Source organism: Chiloscyllium punctatum, chromosome 38, assembly GCF_047496795.1.
Source record: "Chiloscyllium punctatum isolate Juve2018m chromosome 38, sChiPun1.3, whole genome shotgun sequence".
Taxonomy (NCBI): domain Eukaryota; kingdom Metazoa; phylum Chordata; class Chondrichthyes; order Orectolobiformes; family Hemiscylliidae; genus Chiloscyllium; species Chiloscyllium punctatum.
Genome location: NC_092776.1, coordinates 30,909,833 through 30,929,969, shown reverse-complemented (window position 1 = coordinate 30,929,969; position 20,137 = coordinate 30,909,833). Strand labels below are relative to the sequence as shown.

Below are 20,137 nucleotides of genomic sequence, written 5' to 3'. Positions count from 1 at the left end.
ATTCTTGGGTCACAGTTGAATGTTCTAATATTTAACTGGAATAGAACTGCCAAAGGATCTGCTAAAGCTTATTGGGATTGCCCTTTAATGGGGTGGAAGGAGGACACATTACAGTCCACATGTGCGAGGACTACTCAGATATTGCATATCAGTTTGGGACAGACTAAATCATTTATCATGTGAATCCCATCAATGCCGTCTGTGAAGAATGTTGACCAAGCAGTAAAGCCTGTTTTCTGTTGTTTCTTTGTTAACTTGTGGTTCTATTTTCTTTTTGGTTATTTTTTACATATAGTTACATATAGTAATTCTTATTGAGTAATTCAAATCTATTGCTCCTGCGATTTATTTTTCCGTCTGTTGTTTACATCCATGTTCTGAAAAGTTAAGTCCTGTATAATTTGCTTCTTTGCCATCTAATTGCTAAGGGCCAACCAATTCTCATTATAAATGGATATACTCTTTGGATGTAAAGAGTTTGGACTTACTTAGCTTAGAGCATGTGCATATAAAATGCACATGCACACACATGCATACCTACTTTACCATTAAAGGCAAATCATTGTAAAGGAATACAACTAATTTTTAACGCTCTTCATTCTGAATTTTCATTATATTTTATGAACCCTTTTCCTCAACCTCAAGCTTTTTGCTCTTAGCAATGAATTCTGAAGATCTTAATCAACCAAGCTTTAAATAAATCTAAATTTACTAAGCTGCATTCAGTTATTTTCTTTCAGCTATCCTGTTATTCAGCTCTGTAGCTCTTAGGGCAATTCCCTTGTGCTACTAGAGTCAACATCAAACCCCCCTGCAACAAGCTCCACACATTTTTAGGATATTTTGTTCTTCCACTTCAATCTGTTATGAACCATGCCAGACCCCTTTCATTTTACAAGTGTTTTTTTTTAACTTGAAAGCCTATTGCCTGAGGTAGTATCTATTCACTACAATCAAACTGGCCCTAAAACCCATCCAAACACAGACTTTTCAGAGTCTGTGTCTTTTACGACCTCTCTGAAAGAAAACCAAGGGCAACATAACCTTGTTAAACGAGGAACATCGTCACAAATCCTTTCAAACAATCAGTAGATATAGAGAAAAGGTAATTGATTATAGTAATTGGAGAGGTTAAAGGTAATACTAGTGGTGAAACTTCAATTTTGAACAACTATAGCTTATATAAGATATCAGAGGAATACAATAGCAATGTCAAATGAGTTGCATTTTTAAACTTAAGGCTAAAATTTGGAGTTTAAGAAGTTTATTATTTCACGCTTGAAACTACTCAATTGATTATGTAACCACAGAAGAAATTATTGTTCTAAAATGTCATGTTGAGGAAAAGCAATAATATGGGGTGGAAAAAAACTTGCTTTTGTAGAATCATAGAATCCCTACAGTGTGGAAACAGGCCATTTGGCCCAACAAGTCCACCCTGACTCTTGGAAGAGTATCCCACCCAGACCCACCCTATTACTCTAGATTTCCCCTGACTAATGCACCTAGCCTACACATTCCTGAACAGTATGGGCAATTTTAGTACGGCCAATTCATCTAACCTACCCATCTTTGGACTGTGGGAGGAAACCCATGCAGACATGGGGAGAATGTGCAAACTCCACACAGACATTCGCCCAAGGCTGGAATCGAACCCACTCATGCAGTTTACTGAGTATTTCACTGGAGTTAAGTCACTCAATTGTTGCATTTTTATAATAACATATTCCCATCTTTTTTAGGCTGTATTCTGATTATTTGTACTTCATAAGCGCAAACAAATCTGTCGAGGACTTTCATGAAAAAGTAAAAGATTCACTGCAAATATTCAATGGATGTTTGATGCACTCTTCTCTTAGATCCTGTGTATATAACTGCACCGTGAACTCTGCCATGCCTGTAAGTACTTTTTCGTGACAGTCATTTAAAGAGCAAGTACCTCTGTCTATCAAAATAGATGTGCATTAATTGCAACTCCTCCAACAATAATGCCTTCAGTTCTATTGTGGCATAGGTGGGAAGTGTCTCTACCTCTGAGCTACAAGCTCTGGATTTACCTGCCACTCCAGGACTTGAATGGTCAAGGAAGGTGCCTTGACAATGTGGTCAAACTGCAAATTCTTCCAACCAACACCTGTCGTGGCTGATAAGAGTGGGCGAAATTTCTTGTCAGCCAAGTGAAAATTGGAGCCTGAAACACAACAATCTATAGCTTACCTCAACAACATGCGTGCAAAGTGCCAATTGCCACAGCAACTCACACACCATGTGGTAAGGGGATGGGATGTACAAGCCAGTTGATCAGTTGGCTAGACAGCTGGTTTGGATCCAATTGCCAACTGTGCAGAGTTCATTCTGTCTGGGCACTGAGTGACAATCATGTCTTCGGACAGAGAACTGGAGAAGAATATTTCACTCTATGGTGCTGTATGGAAGCAACTTTGTGGCTTTCAACTAAATTAATTGTTAATAGTTGGAAAAAACACTGCAATTCTGAGCTTGTTGATTAGAATTTGCAGCAATTCATACTGTCAATGCATTAAAGATCCAGTTGCATCAGCTGAAAGGGTCACATAACTGATAGGAGGTAGTAAATGGTTCTGATATATTATTATAGGTAATGAGTGATTAATTAGATTGCTGTGATAGTTCATTATTAGTAGTAGTTTTAATTACATGCAATGCAGCAACTTGCTAGCAAACAGGATATGCACTCAAATTACCTTGGTGCCATGTTTCTCCATTTTGGTTTTGAGATTCTTTCGGAAGGGGGCAGGTTTTGTGGAATAGTGGCCAGCAACCTACTGCCTCTGAGCCAGACTCACAAGATGTGATGTTTACAAGAGTTTTAAGCCAGGGCAAGCTGATTATGTATCAATCTGTATATTATTCCATCACCTGCCAATGGCTTTAAGAGCTGGAGCGATTCCTGGTCAGTCCTATGCTGGAACAAAATTGAAACCGCTACTACTGGGCTTTCCAAAATGGGGATGGGGCCCCAAGTGGAGTCACAGGCAGAAATTTTGGGGTCCCAAGTCCTGAACTGACAACAGCTGTGGGCAGCTCTGACTGAGTTCCAACAGTTGTGCTCTGACTTTAGCAGGCAGGACCCTGTGCTCATTGCTGCCATTAACTACCTCGCTCTTCCCCCTGAAGTGCCTTCATAATTTTCAAGCTTCAAATTGGGAGTCACAGTTGGAATAAGTTTGGAAAACATATTCCCAAACAATAAACTTATTCTCTATTATGTACTGGGCCAAACCCCCTCAAAATATTTGAAGAAGATAGCTTCAAGCCCAATGTTTTCTTATTGTAAAGGTTAATGTAAGATGTTGTGTTCCGGATACAATTTGATTGGTCAAACTACTCAGTTTTAAGCAAAGCATACTTTTCTTTGACACTATAGTGAAAATACAGACAAAATTAAAATTAAAAATAATTGGCTTAACTTCAACGCTATTGAAAACTTAAAATAATATACATATTAACTACTACTAATGATCTACTATCATATAGTAACATCCTGTAAACCCACCCCTGGCAAAGACAAATTCAGTAAAATAGATGATCTCAAATGCAATTCTAGCAGCAGAAAGGGAAACCAAGCTTTTATTTGTAACAGAGAGAGCTTCCACATGCAGTTTCAAGACCCGGAAACGGCTGAAAGCTAAAACTAAAAATCCTGGTTCTGTGGGAGCCTGACCCCACCAATACAGGGTGCTTCTGTTGTTCGAACTTTTGAAAAAAAACCCAAGGCCTCCCAAGCTGTTTACTTTATTGGCTTTGAGCTCGCTGTTCAGTACTTCTGTTTCAACATTTTTTCATTTCAAAAAAAAGGACAAAATACACCTCTTAAAGCCATAATATTGTCACCCTACTCTATGAGTACACTACAGTACATAAACATTACACTCCTGTAGTCCATTTCAGTTTATTTTTTTTCTCACCACTGAACACCACCGTTTTAATTCATCAAAGCCACGACAACGCATCTGCAATTAGACTTTCTTGTCCTGCAATGTATATAATTTTTGAAATGAATGGTCACAACACTAAGCTCCACCTAACAGTCTGAGTTTTTATCCTTAAATTTTCCTAAAATCCTTGAGCAGTTATGATCAGTATATACAGTTGTCTCAGACACATTATTGGTGATATAAATGTCGAAATGTTGCAATGCCAACACCAAACACAAGGTCTCCTTCTAAATTATGAAATATTTCTGATGATTAATCAATTTTCTAGAAAAATTCCCAATAGGTTTTTCAATCTTCTTATCATCTTGCAAGGATAAAACACCGGCCTTCATATCACTTGCATCAATAGCCACATTGAATGCCTTTGCATAATTAGGTGTGGCTAACATTGGAGCAGTGGATAACATAGCTTTTAGGCTGTTAAATTCCTTTGGACATTCCTGTGTCTACTGAAATTTTCTGCACTTCTTTAACAAGTCAGTCAGTGGAGCAACCTCACTGCTAAAACTCAGTGCAAATATGCAATAAAACCCACTCAATCCCAGGAATTGTAATCCTACCTTCTTCATCGGGGGTATGGGAAACCCTCCACTAACTTCTGTTTTCACATGCTGTGGAGCTACTTATCCATGTCCAACGACATGGCCAAGGAATGTTACTTGGGCTTTTGTAAATTCATTCTTAACCAGGTTTATCACATGTCTGCCTCCCAAAGTCAATCAGACAATTCCGATAGATTCTCCAAACATTCCTTCTATGTGTGGTGAAAATTCACATAATTGGATAATCCTGATTTTATTGGTTCATCTTTGAAATGTGGCTGGCACATTTTTCATACCAGTGGCATGACTTTAAACTAGTATAGCCTATTCGACGTCATGAAAGCCAAAATTGTCTTCACTCTTTTCAAAAAAGATACAGTATACTCTGAGGAAGTCCAACTTTGAAAAAAAACATGTTACTTGTCCCACCTTTTCAATCCAACCTTCCAAACCTGGAATAGGTTATGAATCTGATTTTGTAACTGCATTAACTTTGTGATAGTCCACATGTAATCATTGGGTACCATCTAGTTTTGGCACCATTACTTTGGATGAATTCCATTCGCTGCAGCTCACTTTGATTTATATTGTCTTTGAGCATTCAATCTCTTTTTGAACCTGTGCCAACTTCAGAGCGTTAAGTCTATAAGGATGTTGCTTAATTGGAACAGTCTTTTCTATATCTGCATCATGCATAATTAGATTAGTACATCCCAGCTTACTCCCATATATCTCCCCATATGATTTTAATAACTCTTTTTCAGGTCACTTTGATTTTCAACGAGGGATACAAGGTCAAGGTGAAGGGCAGGAGGTTAACAGGGGAATGTTGTCCCCAGAAGGTGGTGACAGTCTAGAATGCACTGCCTGGGAGGTTGATAGAGGAAAATTGCCTCACATTCTTTGAAAAGAAATACCTGGATGTAGGCTTGGTGCATCGTAACATTAAAGGCTATGGGCCAAGTGCTGATAAATGGGATTGCTTTGAAGTCAGGTATTTCTTCACATGTCAATGCAGACTTGATGGGCTGAAAGGCCTCTTCTGCACTGTATGATTCTATGATAATGAGTGTCAAAATGTTCCATGCTTCAACTGCTTCTTAGTCTCACTGTCCATGCCCCTCATAATCTTGTAGATCTCAATCAGATCACCCTATAGTCTTCTCTGCTCAAATGAAAACGGAGCTGAAAATGTGTTGCTGGAAAAGTGCAGCAGGTGAGGCAGCATCCAAGGAACAGGAGAATCAACGTTTCGGGCATAAGCCCTTTTTCAGGAATGCAGAAGCCCTTCCTGAAGAAGGGCTTATGCCCGAAACATCGATTCTCCTGTTCCTTGGATGCTGCCTGACCTGCTGCGCTTTTCCAGCAACACTTTTTCAGTTCTGATCTCCAGCATCTGCAGTCCTCACTTTCTCCTCCAATGAAAACAGCCCAAGTCTATCTAACCTTTCCTGATAACTTAAATTTGCTATCCTCGGCAGCAGCCTGATGAATCTCCTCTGCATTCCTCCAGTGTAGTCACATCCTTCCTGTAATGTGGTGACTAGAACTGCACACAGTACTCTAGCTGTGTTCTCACCAAAGTTTGCCAGAACTCCAAAATGACTTCCCAGGTTTTGTAATCTATGCTTCGATTGAAAAAGACCCATATGCCTTCTCCCACATCCTACTAACATGCCCTTGTGCCTTCAGAAATCTGTGGACAAATGGACCAGGTCCCTTTGTTCCATTGAACTTTCTAGTGTCATGTCCTTCATTATCAATTTACTCCTTCCAAAGTATATCACCTCACACTTTTCAGTGTAATTTTCATTTGCAACTCATCTGTCCATTTGACCATTCTGTTTACAACTTTATGATGATTCACACCCTCACTGTTAACCACCTGATCAATCTTTGTGTCACCTTCAAACTTAACAAACCAACCCCCTCACAATCATTTATGTTGTTTATATAAATGTTGAATAATAGGGGACCCAGCTCAGATCCCTGTAATATGTCACTGGACACTGGCTTCCAGTCTCTAAAGCAGCCTTCTGTTATCACCCTCTGTCTCCTACAACTAAACCAATTTTGAATCCACTTTATCAAATTACTCTGTATCCCATGTTCATTTGCCTTCTTGGTAAGTTTCCTATGTGGGACCTTATTAAAGGCTTTGCTGAAACCATATAAAATACATCACCTGCACTACCCTCATCTACATACCTGCTCACCACCAAAAAAATTCAATCAAATTAGTTAGGCATGACCTCCCTCTGATGAAGCCACACTGACTATCCCTGATCATGCCTTAACTCTCCAAGTGGAGGTGGTTCTCTCCTTCAGAATTTTCTTCAATAATTTCCCTCTCACTGGTCTGCAGTTCTCTGACTTATCTCTACTGCCCTGTTTAAGTATCGGAACTACATTATTGTCCAGTTCCCTAGCACCTCCCCCATGGCCAGAGGGGAATTTGAAATTTGGGTCAGTACCCATACAATTTCCTCCCTTGCCTCCCACAACGTCCTGGGACACAATTCATCTGGGACTGGAGGTTTGTCCTGTTTTAAACCTAACCCCACACTCAAATCCTTGTCCTTCTTTATGTCAATTTGCTCAAGCATCTCATAGCCTCTCTGCCGGGATCCATGTCTTCACCGTATTCTCTTGGGTGAAGAAGAATGTGAAGCATTGGTTCAATACTCTACCAATGTCCTCTGGCTCCACCACAGACTGAACCTTTTGGTCCCTAATGGCCCTTACTCTTTCCCTGGTTATCTGCTTCGCATTGATGTATTTCCAAAATATCTTGGGATTTTACTGACTTTTACCAGAGCTTTTGCATATCCCCTCTTTGCTTTCCTAAGTGCTTTCTTACACTCCACCCTACATTCCCTGTACCCACTAAAAGTCTTTTTTTCTCTTTCTCATTATATCTGGAATATCTTTGGTCATCTATGGTTCTCTTGGCTTGTTAATTCAGCCCTTTCATCCTTGAGGAAACGTTATTGGGGTTGTGCCTTCTTCAATTCCTTTTCAAATACCCCTCCCCTCCCCCACTGATCTTTTGTAGTTTTCTCCAGTAGTAGCAGTTTCCAGTTTTTCTTGGCCAGTTCCTGCTTTATTTTGCTAAAATCTACTCTTCCCCCAACACAAAACTTTTTGTTTGCCACGAATATATTTTTTCTTCATAATAAGCTTGAATTGAATCATGTTGTGATCACTGTCACTAAAATATTCCCCAGCACCACCTCAAACACCTGCCTGCTTTCATCCCACAGAATGAGGTCTAGCACAGCTCTATTCCTTGTTGGGCCCTTTACATATTGATCGAATAAGTTCTCTTACACGCATTTCACAATATCCACTCCATTCCAAGTCCCAGCTCTTTGTTTGTGTTCGGCTCTACCCACCAAACTTCATTTGATGCCCCCTCCAAGATACCATCTCTCCTTACTGCAGTAACTGAATCATTAAGTAATAATGCAATGCCTTCACCTGTTTTACCCCCTCCTCTGTTTCACCTGAATGATTTATGTCCCGGAACATTGAGTTAATAATACTGCTTCACCCCTAACTGGCTTATACCCAAAACGTCGATTCTCCTGCTCCGCGAATGCTGCCAGACCTGCTCTGCTTTTCCAGTGCCACACTTTTAGTTTCTGACTCTCCAGCATCTGCAGTCCTCACTTTCTCCTCACCCCTAACTCAACCATCTTACCTGGTACGCCTGGTGTTGAAGTAAAGACCATCCTTACTCGCTTGAAAATTAATACAGTCTCTGACTTGATTGTTTTACTGTATGATTCTGTGGTTTTATTCTGCTAACAGTCTGTGCCACCCTCCACCCTCCCACCACAACCACTCCTCCCAAGTTAGTTAAAACTCCTCCCAACAACACTAGCAAACCATCCCCCAAGAATGTTAGTCATTCTCTGGTTCAGATTCCACTTGTACAGATGCTACCTTTCCCAGAAATGGTCCCCAGCAATCCAGGAATCTAAAACTCTGTCTCCTGCACCAACTGTTAAGCCATGCACTCATCTGCATTATTCTCCTATACCTGTGCTCATTAGGTGGCACTGGATCTATTTTGTTTTTAATTACAACCCAGAGGTAACAATCTAAAAGGTTCTGTCTTTTAATCTATTGCCGAGCTCCCTGAATTCTTGATACAAGACCTCATTCCTCTTTCTACCTCTGTCATTGGTGCCAACATGTAACCGTGACCTCTACCTTATCATCCTCTCCCTTCAGATGCCTTGCAGTTCTTCAGTGACATCCTGGAGCCTAGCACTAGTGGGGGTGGGGGGGCAACACGCCATTTGGAGTCATGTTAATGGCCATGGTGGCATCTATCTGTTCCCCTGACTGTGCAATCCCCTATTACCATTACCCTTCTTCCCCTCCCTGTACAGACAGGCTGCTTGTGGTGCCAGAAACTTGGCTCTGTCTGCTATCCCTGGAGGAGCCAGCACCCTCACCACCCTCCAAAATGGAATACTGATTTGTGAGAAGGACCCTAGGTGTAAAGATTAAAAAGAAATACATAAACCAAACAAGTCCCTACTCTTGCTTAAGTTGTGACTCACAATTTAATATAATTTGGAAATACCCACCAGGGCTGACTTGCCAATCAGCTCCCATTGGTCCAATGTCACTCTCTGAACTGTGATGTCTGGTTTCCTCCTGTCCCACTGGACTTCAGGTTCACTTTACTCTGTTCCCACTGCTGCGACTGCTCTGAGTGTGCTCAGTCGAAGCCCTGCTCCTTCGGTGTCTATCTGGAAGCCACTGCTGCTGCTTACCCCAGGTTTGCTTTACTCTTCTCCGACCACTGCTGCTCTGTGTGCGCTCGGCAACATCAAGCCATAGCTGAGGTATAGAGTGAAGAGATACAAGGTAAATCACTCTTTCAAGCCTTGGGAGAGATCTACTTAGTGCATTAGATTGACATCTCTATTTGCCACAGCTCTCATCCATGTGTAACAATTGAGTTAGTGTCAAGAAGTATTACATTATTTGCAATTTAGCACCCTTGCCCCTTTGAAACTGGGATGAAGCTGCTAAAAGTCATTTCCCTTAGGAGCCTTATCTCCAGTGCTAAAAGGAACTTTCATGCCATCAGCCTTGTGTGACATTGAAGGCATAATTCAAAAATGTGTGAAGCTCTAATGTCCATCCAGTTCTTCAGCCCTGAACCTTCTGAGTGTTTTATATTCTAACTCAAGCATAATTCGCTTGGGGGCAGTGCAGGATTTGCTGACCTATTAAAGTTATTTTCTTAGCCATTTGCATTGATTTCTGATAATATTTCTTTTCCTTTACAAATATTCTTTAGCAGGTATGTATGATGACAAGTGAGTAATAACCAGCTGAAACTGTTTAAAGATTTTAGAAGATATAGTGACAGAGTGTGTTAGAATGCCCTTTACACTTTAGAATCTAGCCCAGGCCACATAAGTTTTCTCTGACCAATAAGGACCCTAATTAAAACATCTCTGGCCATGTAAAATAGTCCCAACAAAACAATATGTTTTTAATATCGTTACCTGATTTTTCTCACTATATTAAAATTAAAAAGCCATGACTTAATTGTGTTTCTGGCACTAAAAACTTCGAAATATGCTATCTGCATCTGAAACCTCTATTATTCCAGCATATCTCAGTTTCTGCTTCCAACCATTCTCATTTCTGTCTGCTAATTGATGCAGCCTCAAACATTTTAGACAGAAGTTGGTCTTTGAAAATCCCATTGGTCACTGACACTAAGGGAGAAAGTTTTGGGCTTCACTGTCAAACTTTCAGAACATTTTTGATTAGATAGCAAAATTCCAATATCTCTGGCAGTAAAGTGCATTTTTATTTATTTAAGTTGTGGACAAAATCAGACTCCTTATCCCCCTCCACGAACTTGGTGCCTGCTATTTAATCACTTTGATGGACTGGCAATGGAGAGTAGCTGGTTTTTCTTTGAGTTAGCTATCTTGAAATTAACTGCAGAAAATTCATAATGCAATTCAATCCATGTTTCATTTACAATAATATATTTCTTGAAGAATGAAGTGCATCTATTTGGGATCATTGGCATCCAAATAAGGGACCATTAAATCTAGAGGCTAATTTTCCTTATCTTCAATGATAAGTCCAAGTTCTGCATTCACTAATTCACTCATAATTCACACAATTGATGCACATTTCATTTTTTATTAAACTACCTTATTCCCCAGCTTGTAGAATTTACCAACTGTGGACTATTTAAAATGTTGTAATTGGTGTTGATTTGCTCTGCAAACTCTTTATGGGGCTGTATGTCTTCACCTTACATTTTAATGTGATACTATGAGTTGCTTGAAATGGTTTGGAATGAATCATTTAGTTTGACCAACATTCCTCTAGATAGTCCAAAGTGAGAAACGTAACTATTCTGATACTTGCATCATTTAATCTGAGGTTACCTGTCGTTTGGTCGTTAGAAATAAAGAACTGTTAGGAATACATAAATAACTAACTATTACTAATATAACTTTGAATATTCTTTCTTGCCTTCAGTCTTCCCTCACTGCTTCATATCACCAGTCTAAGATTTTTTTGATATGTCTTATTTTGATTTTTCATTAAGGTCTTTGGGGTCAGATGAGGGATGAACTAAGAGTCATACTGAATTCAGTACAGTTGTGATGCCTTTTAGAATGCAATTAAGATATGGAGCTAGTGTCTTATTTATTCTTTTTACAGTTCCTGATCTTGAAACTTGCCACTAACTGCTCCATTTCCTGATCAAGGAGACATCTGAATCATCTCGTCTTTGGCCTTCTGTCATTATTTCTTTCCAATTGATCAACAACAGATTTTTGCAGAGTAGTAGGGATTGACTCAGCTTCCCAAGTTTGATATTCCTTGAGGGAATTTTAACTTGTTCCTGCAAAATGGCAGCCTTGTTGCATAAACAGGAATGCTTTCTGACCATCATTTTCAAACCAAATGTCTTTGTCTAAACTATTTTAACCTAAACATTACACCAAAATAAAATTAATGTCCAACACTGTTTGTTTAAAATATTAGGTTCACGTTATGATAATTCTCATTTGAACTGCAGAAGAATGTTGAAATCTGAACAATCATTCCACGGTAATCATGAGTTTTCTGTAAAACAATATGCTCTGTATTTTGTTTTCATTCTTTTCCCTTCCATCCCCTTCTAAATAGTGGCTGTTTTAAGAGATATTGATTTCATGGTCACTTTATCTGTTGACGTGTAACTATAATCTAACTGTATGATTATTGTAACATAAAGACTTGTTGTATTTGAGTTCTAGGGAATAACCAAAGTCTGAGATTTTGTTTTGGAAACATTACTATTTTGGCTGGAAGGTAATGCCATAATAGAATGTAATGTTGCTTTGGGTCAATGAAGTTTTATTGCTCCTATTCCATTCCACCACCTCCATGCTGTGGCAGGAAAATATTGCCTGGGTCATGTTTAACGTGGCTTAGTCACAGAGTCATACAGATGTACATCACGAAACGGACCCTTTGGTCCAACCCGTCCATGCCGACCAGATATCCTAACCCAATCTAGTCCCACCTGCCAGCACCCGGCCAATATCCCTCCAAACCCTTCCTATTTATATACCCATCCAAATGCCTTTTAAATGTTGCAATTGTACCAGCCTCCACCACATCCTCTGGCAGCTCATTCCATACATGTACCACCCTCTGCGTGAAAAAGTTGTCCCTTAGGTCTGTTTTATATCTTTCCCCTCTCACCCTAAACCTATGTTCTCTAGTTCTGGACTCCCCGACCCGGGGAAAAGACTTTGTCTATTTATTCTATCCATGCCCCTCATAATTTTGTAAACCTCTATAAGGTCACCCCTCAGCCTCCGATGCTTTTCCGAGAGGGATTGAGCATTAGAGTTTGCTTAATAAAAAATAATATTTATGGAATTTTCAGCTACATTTTGAAATGTACAGAATTTTTCCCTTGGGACCTATAAATCCTTTATAAAAAAGTCCACCCAAACGGATTACTGATCTCATATCTGAGACATTTCCATGAGTATCTCTCTAGCATTCTTGGACTGCCTTTAATCAATCCTTTTCTCATTTCTGGTTACAAGTCTCTCTTTTATTTATGACTGCAATCTTTGTCCTTCACTCAGCTCTTCTCTGCTAAGTTTTCCAATGTCAGAAATCAGTTACTGTGTGAGTTTTCCTGCCTGCATCTTAAATATGTTAAAATCAAGACTTGTACTCTCATCAGTTTGCATTTTTTGCCAGAATTTGAGAACTTTGGATATTCTTTCTTGACCTCAATCTTCCCTCCCTGTTTCATGTCACCAACCTATAATTTCTTGATTTGTCTTATCTTGGTTCTTCACCCAGGTCTCTGGGGTCAGATGAGGGATAATCTACCAGTCATACTGATTTCAGTACATTTGTGATACCTATTAGAATGTAATTAAGACATGGAGCCATGTGTCTCGTTTATTCCTTTTACTGTTGCTGATCTTGAAACTTGCTTTGCCACTGACTGCACCATTCCCTGATCAAGAAGATATCTGAACCATCTCTTTGGCCTCTCTTTCCAGTTGACCAACAGCCAGATTTTTGTTGAGTGGCATGGGTTGACTCAGCTTTCCAAGCCTGACATTTCTGTCAGGAATTTTTACAGCTTGTTACTGTAACTTCAACAAAAGATTACTGGAATCCGAGATTCACACCATTTCATTAGGGTTTTTGCTGAAGTTACAGGAGGAGGTCATGAAAACCCTATGGATTTGTTTCCTTTGTTGTCTTATTCCTTTGTGTTATATCTTCTCGATTGTGGGGAACTACAGAGGGGAAACTCTCCACTCATGCGTAGTGCAGTAAGTCAGTGCATACCAAACTGCTATATAATCAAACTGGTCAGCATGGATGAGATGGACTGAAGGGTCTGTTTCCATGCTGTACATCTCTATGAATCTATGACCCTACATGGGGCTATATACTTTAAAGTATTCTGTACAATGGACATAAATTGATTGACCACAAAGTAAAGAGAGGAGAAAGGATGGAATTGCTAAACAATGTATTGCCTTTCTTTTTCTCTTTTAGGTGAGATTGCAAATTGGGTTATATGCAGTCTTTCTGTGGGACTGGTTTACAGTTTACAATCCAAACCAATTCCTCATTCTCCGGCTGGAAGAACATGCTGCTGATTTGAAAAAGAGTATGCACAGGGTCTTCGATTTCTTGAACTTGGGTACGCATTTGTATTAAACTGCATTTCTGTACTAAAAGCATTAGTTTATAAAATATAATTCGAAGAAAAGCTTAGTTAAAAGCAGTATGCTTCATAACATGTGTGGAAAACTCTGGAGATCAGCAAATAGACAGATGGCCAATGATTTAATGACATTTCGAAGGGACTTAAAACTGGTTTACACCTATAGCTATGTTTACTTGGATAGTGAAGTGAAAATAACTCCCAAGGTAGCCTGAATATTGATTTGCCTTTTAAAAGACAGCCTGCTTGAAGGCCATTCTCCATCCCATTCTCTTTTAGATTAGATTCTCTACAGTGTGGAAACAGACACTTCGGTCCAACCAGTCCACATCGACCCTTCACAGAGTAGCCCACCCAAATCCATTTTCCTCTGACTAATGCACCTAACACTATGGGCGATTTAGCATGGCCAATTCGCCTAACCTGCACATCTTTGGAGTGTGGGAGGAAACCTGAGCACCCGGAGGAAACCCACGCAGACACGGGGAGAATGTGTAAACTCCACACAGGCAGTCACCCGAGGCTGGAATCGAACCTGGGAACCTTGGTGCTGTGAGGCAGCAGTGCTAACCACTGAGCCACCATGCTGCCCTTACCATGTAATTTTGCACATTTCAATGAAGCTCTTGTTTTAAATACTTGCTTCAAAAGTACAGAACTGCTAGATTGTCTGGCCATTTTTGCTGGTGACTGAGAAGCAAAAGGGATTAGTTTTCATGATACATATCCTTTGCTCGCTTTTTAAACACACACAGTAGTAGCAGGGGCATAGAATGCACTGCCTGCAACAGGGGTAGACTCACCAACTGGAAGGGCATTTAAATGGTCATTGGATGGGCATATTGATGAGAATTGAATAGTGTAGGTTAGATGGGCTTCAGATTGGTTCCACAGGTCCGCGCAACATCGAGGACCGAAGGGCCAGTACTGCACTGTTATGTTCTATACGCACATGTGCACACACATGTGCATGCACACACACGCACGTTAGTTTAATGACAATTATCAGGACATTATTGGAACCTATCGTCAGGGACAGAGTATTGAGCATTTGAACAAATATGACTCAGAGATTTCTGGAGGGTGAGTCAAAAGAGCAGTGGAGGGAGGATCATTGAACACTGTTAAGATTGAATTTGACACTTTTCAACTGCCTTGACAAGTAAGAAGCTATGAGGAGTTGACAGGAAAGGAATTGAGGTCACAATAAAATCAGCCTTGTTCTTATCAAATAGTGGAGCAGGCTGAAGGGGTGAATGGCCAACTCCTGCTGTGAATCTTTTTGCTGAAAATGTTTTGATTTTCATAAGATTCTGCACAAGAGATTAGCAAACTTGCAAGTACATAGAATTGGGCTTAACCATCCGACATGAGTTAACAACTGATTGAGAGATAAGAGCTGGAATGGTGATGATGAAGAAAATGTACTTCAGCTGTTGAGATAAGTGGTTTTGACCAGTAATCAATACAGCTTTTCACTGTATAGATTAGTATTTTAGATAAATGGATGAAGATTTGTATGTTTGAGTTTACAGATGATACTAGGTTCAGAAGTGCATTAATTGTGTACAGAAGAGTGATGGCTCCTTCCCACTGTATACCACTGCTGGCTCCATCTTGTAGGTAGGGGAGTGTTCAAGTTTATGCCTGGGGATATTGTCTGTAAGGTATGATTCTGTGAGGTTATCTGTCTAAGTCTGTCTCTGCTGATTTTTGACACAAGTCCTGAGATGTTAGGAAGGAAGACTTTGCAGGGTTCACTGGATTGAGTTTGCCATTGTTATTTCCAAGCCCAAATAAATGCTGGATGCTCTTTCTGGTTTCATTCCTTTGTTTGGACTTTGTAGCAATTTTCATAAGCTGAGTGGCTTGGTTGGCCATTTCAGATGGCAGTGAAGTGTCAACTACATTGCTGTGAATCTGGAGTCATGTTGGCCAAACCAGGAAAGGATGTCAGATTTCTTTCCCTAAAGGATATTCGTGAACCAAATGGACTTTTATGACAAACAACAATAGTTATGTGGTCATAATTAATGGGCTTTTATGTTAAAATTCAAATTTGACATTTACCATGGTGGGATTTGCATACCTATCCCAGAACATTAATCTGTTGTTCTAGATTACAGGATTCCCTAATTACCCCTGAGAAGCTTCTAGCAAGCTACCTTCTTGAATGGGTGCAATACATGTGGTACATAGATAACCACACTATATTGTTAAGGAAGGAGTTCAAGGATTTAATGCTGTGATAGTTAAGAAGCAGTGATATAGTTCCAAGTCTGGATAGTGTGGCATGGAGCGGAACTTGCAGGAGGTGATGTCCTTGCTAGAAGCTTCTCAGGGGTAATTAGGGAATCCTGTAATCTAGAATAACAGATTAATGTTCTGGGGATAGGTATGCAAATCCCACCATGGTAAATGTCAAATTTGAGTTTTAACACGTACACCATTAATGGTGACCATGTAACTATTGTTGCTGTAGGTGGTAGAGGTCACAGTTTTGCTAGATGATAGATTGTACTGACACTATGCCAATGGCGACTCCCAGAGTGTTGATGGTGGAGTCGTCAATGATAGTAATGATGTTGAAAGTTAAGGGGAGATGGCTCAATATTCTCTCGTTGGTCATTGTTTGGAATTTAAGTAGTAAATATGTCACTCATCAATTATTTGCCCAAACCTGAACGCTGTGCAGATGTTGCTGCATATAAACATGGACCTCTTCAGTATATAAGGAGTTGCAAATGCTGCCAAACACCGCAATTACCAGTGAACATGTTGACTTTGAATCTTATGTTGGAGAGAAGGTCAGTACTAGTATAGCTGAAGATAATTGGGCTTGGACACTACCCTGAGGAACTAAGGCCCAGGTTCAAGTTCCACCTGCTGTAGAAGCGTATATTGGATTTCTGAAGAGTTTGATTTGGAAATATCTACCCTGAAGAATTCCTGCAGCAATGTCCTGGGACTAGGCCTCTACACATCACAATGTGGGCTATAGATCAGCCGAAGATAAATGTAGTTAAGTGAACAATCAAGCAACAGGAAAGGATCGGGGGCTGAATGGTCTACTGCTTTTCCTCTATCCCTAGTAAAGAATCAATTAACTTCTTATAAATCAAATAGGACAGTCAAATCAGAGTACAGTCCCCCACAATATTCCAAAGATGGGCCTGGGTTGAAGGAAGAGTAAGGAGCCAAATTCTGAGATGTGCCAGCTGAGCAATCATGTACTTTTTGTTTATTTGTCATCTTATTTATGGTAGTGTTGTCAGGGAGCATGTTAACCCAACATCTGAAAGCATTCAAATTAGATAAATCACCGCAATATATCTGATTCGATGACACTTTAATAGCAAAATAATTTGCGGCCATTTCAGAGCAAAATATTTTTCTGAATGTTATGATGAATTGGCACAAATCTAACTTCTGGTTATCAGTACTGTTTATTTATTTTAAAGTTAGCTTTCTTTATACCAGATATTGAGAGTCTGCTGTTATGGCTTTGTCTCCCAAACTCCAGGAAAAATAGGAACATTCTGCGTGTCTAGTGCCAGACCCTAAATGCCTCTGTTATTCTGAATGTTAATTTGATTAGATTAACTGAGTTTACAAGTGGCTCAAATGATAATTTAGTTCTGATAGCATGCTTATTAGTTAGTTGCGTCTTGACAATAAATTCACAGTAAATACCATTGAGTCCAAGAATCAACCAAATATTTGTAACGCTGACTCACAGAAATATCAGCCTTTCTGTGAGCCCACTTTCCAGTTTGAATTGAATATGCTCAGCAGCTATTTTTACTAGGACACTGAAGAGGTATCCAGTACAAATAGGAATGTGTATAAAACTGTACTGGGAACATAATAACCCAGTGTTTAAAACAAAATTGAATTTTATCTAACACTGGAAATCTATGCTTCAGATTAATAGGATATTACAGGGGTATGTTTTAAATCATTAGCAGTTTAGGTCTCTAATGAATACTGAGTAACTAGGTATTAGTTTAAGAACTGACAGTCAAGTAACTGCAGTGAGCCATGTTATTTAATTCAAAAGGAAATTGCTTTCCTTCATCTGCCAATGCAAATTAACAACCAAATGTATTTTCTCTCTTACTTAAAATCATGGCAGGATCAGGGGCAAAATAAAAAGACGATACACAGATAGGAAAGGAAAGCAATGTCATATTCAGAGGGAAAGATCTAAAGCTGTTGTTAGTATTGGATTTTTTTTCCCCCTAAAGCTCTGCTGTTACTTTTCAACAGGAAGTTTGACTGATCAACAGGAGGCAGCCATCATTAACAATCCTGCGTCAAATACCAGGCGGCCCAAAGACAAAAGCCTCGGACCTATGTTGTCAAAAACCAGGAAGCTTCTCAAGGATTTCTATGGGCCATTCAATGAAAAGCTGGCTTTGCTACTTAATGATGATTCTTTCTTATGGGAAAAATAGAGACCAAATTCATAAAACTGTAAAATATCAAATGTTTTGTATAATGCTTTCTTCGCTATTGTGGAATGTTCAACAAAGCATTAATGTTCAAGTTCAAAAGTTATTTTTTTAAGTTTATTTTTAAACTTTTAACTGAAGACTTGTCCAAAATTCATTAGAAGGCATGTCTGAACTTTAAAGATAATTATAAAGATGAGCATTATCTGTATGCCCTCATGTAACTTTCCGTGGCTATGTCGATTCATAATACTTGTCACGGTGACTGTCATAACAAATCAAAAGTCCTGAGTTTATGTAAACAACTTTTTTAAAAAATGTAATTCCTCATGTGGTTTTGAATATTTTGTAGGATTTTCAATTATGCACATGTATTTGGTAAAAACAAAATATTTACAGAATATGTTTAAATATTGCTGTTAAACATACTTAAGGGGTTTCAATAATAGTGCCTACTTTCGTCTTCCGGGAATTCAAATGCCATAATTATGGTTTAGTAATGGATGTAAGAGCTACTATTTTTAACTTATTTTTATTGCTTCCCTCTCTGTTGGTTTATGTTGTGGAGTGAAAGAGGAATGTCTCTAACAATTGTGATGATTGAGTTCTATAAAATCCATTATCTTCATTTCCCATTTGTTCCTTGTTCTCAAACAAACAATCAAGTTGCCTTAGTTTACTTGCTTCTCGATGAAACAAAGACTGATGAAAGATTAATTCTTACATCCATGAATTGAATTGGGCAAAATGGTATTTTCAGGATCCATGTGCACAGCAAACCTACTTTTATATGTAACACTCAGTCACTGTTATAAACAGAAGTTTGCACTGCATATTATGCAATGAATCTATGCTTGGTTTTATTGGGAATTGCTTTTCAGTCCACACTCATACTATTTGCATTTGTCGTCAACTAATTTAGGAAAGTTTATGTCACAGTGCCCCCTATTGTCAAGTGGTTTATAAGTTGAAGAACAGTTTAACTAAACGAATGTAAGTTCAAATGCGTCTTTGTGGTAGTAGACAGAAATTTATTGTGAAATGTTAAAACTTCAGCACAACAAAGGCTTTCAAAGTTTATCTTGTAAATTGCATCAGGAAGAATATGGTTATAACTCATTGAAACTCCTTGGGCACATTTAGCAATAAAGACCATTAATTTGTCAAATACTGAAAGGACTTTATACATTTGAGAATACTAATATTTTTCTGAATTATTTTTTACATTTGGTAGGGTGAATTTGGTATTTTGACCTGTGCCACCCAGCCAATTAATTCAACATAAGATGTTATCGAGTGGTTTATAAAGTAAAGTCAATTTACACTATAGCTCAGCAATGGCTCAAAACCTGCAGGGCCATAGGCCTTTTTTCACTTTTTTTGGTGTTTTGTTTTGATAAAAACAAAAATGCGTGTGGAGGAATTGAACCTTTCCAAAAACAAGTCAAACATCAATTTCCAGTGGTTATGGATTGTATTTCAGTGGATTCCACAGACAAATTCTTCCTAGACTATTTGAAAGAAAATTCCTAAAAGGTATATTGTAGCTTCAATCACTCACCTACTGTTATGATAATGGAATAATAAATTGGAAAATAATGAACAGAGGTACAGTTGTGATTTTGCTTTCATTGAGAAATGACCTTGTTGGTGCATTGAGTCAGCCTATGAGTTCAGTCTTGAAGGAGCTCAATGGTAACTTGTTAGAGTGCATTATTGCATTGTCCTTGCAATATCCTGGTATTATATTTAACCATTGTACAACTGTGCGAAATGGGTATTCATATCTACTAGATACTGGAGGGGAGTAGCTGTTAAGGGTGCAGGTTAAGATTAGCAACAGTATTTTCAGGTTACGTTTGAATGCTGTTTTTTATAAAAAGTATACAAATTCCTAATTGCATTTAA

General features: G+C 38.9%; 1 protein-coding gene across 2 annotated transcripts in view; it reads left to right on the top strand.

The window, feature by feature from the left end:
- Positions 1 to 19,836, top strand: part of chst15 (carbohydrate (N-acetylgalactosamine 4-sulfate 6-O) sulfotransferase 15) — an 84,118-nt gene extending 64,282 nt beyond the window's left edge. For both annotated transcript variants that reach the window (XM_072557522.1, XM_072557523.1), the window contains 3 exons: positions 1,743 to 1,899; positions 13,604 to 13,751; positions 18,045 to 19,836. In XM_072557522.1, the coding sequence (XP_072413623.1) occupies positions 1,743 to 1,899; positions 13,604 to 13,751; positions 18,045 to 18,232 (493 nt within the window). In that variant the 3' untranslated portion in view covers positions 18,233 to 19,836. The remainder of the gene's footprint in view (positions 1 to 1,742; positions 1,900 to 13,603; positions 13,752 to 18,044) is intronic.
- Positions 19,837 to 20,137: the final 301 nt, after the last annotated feature.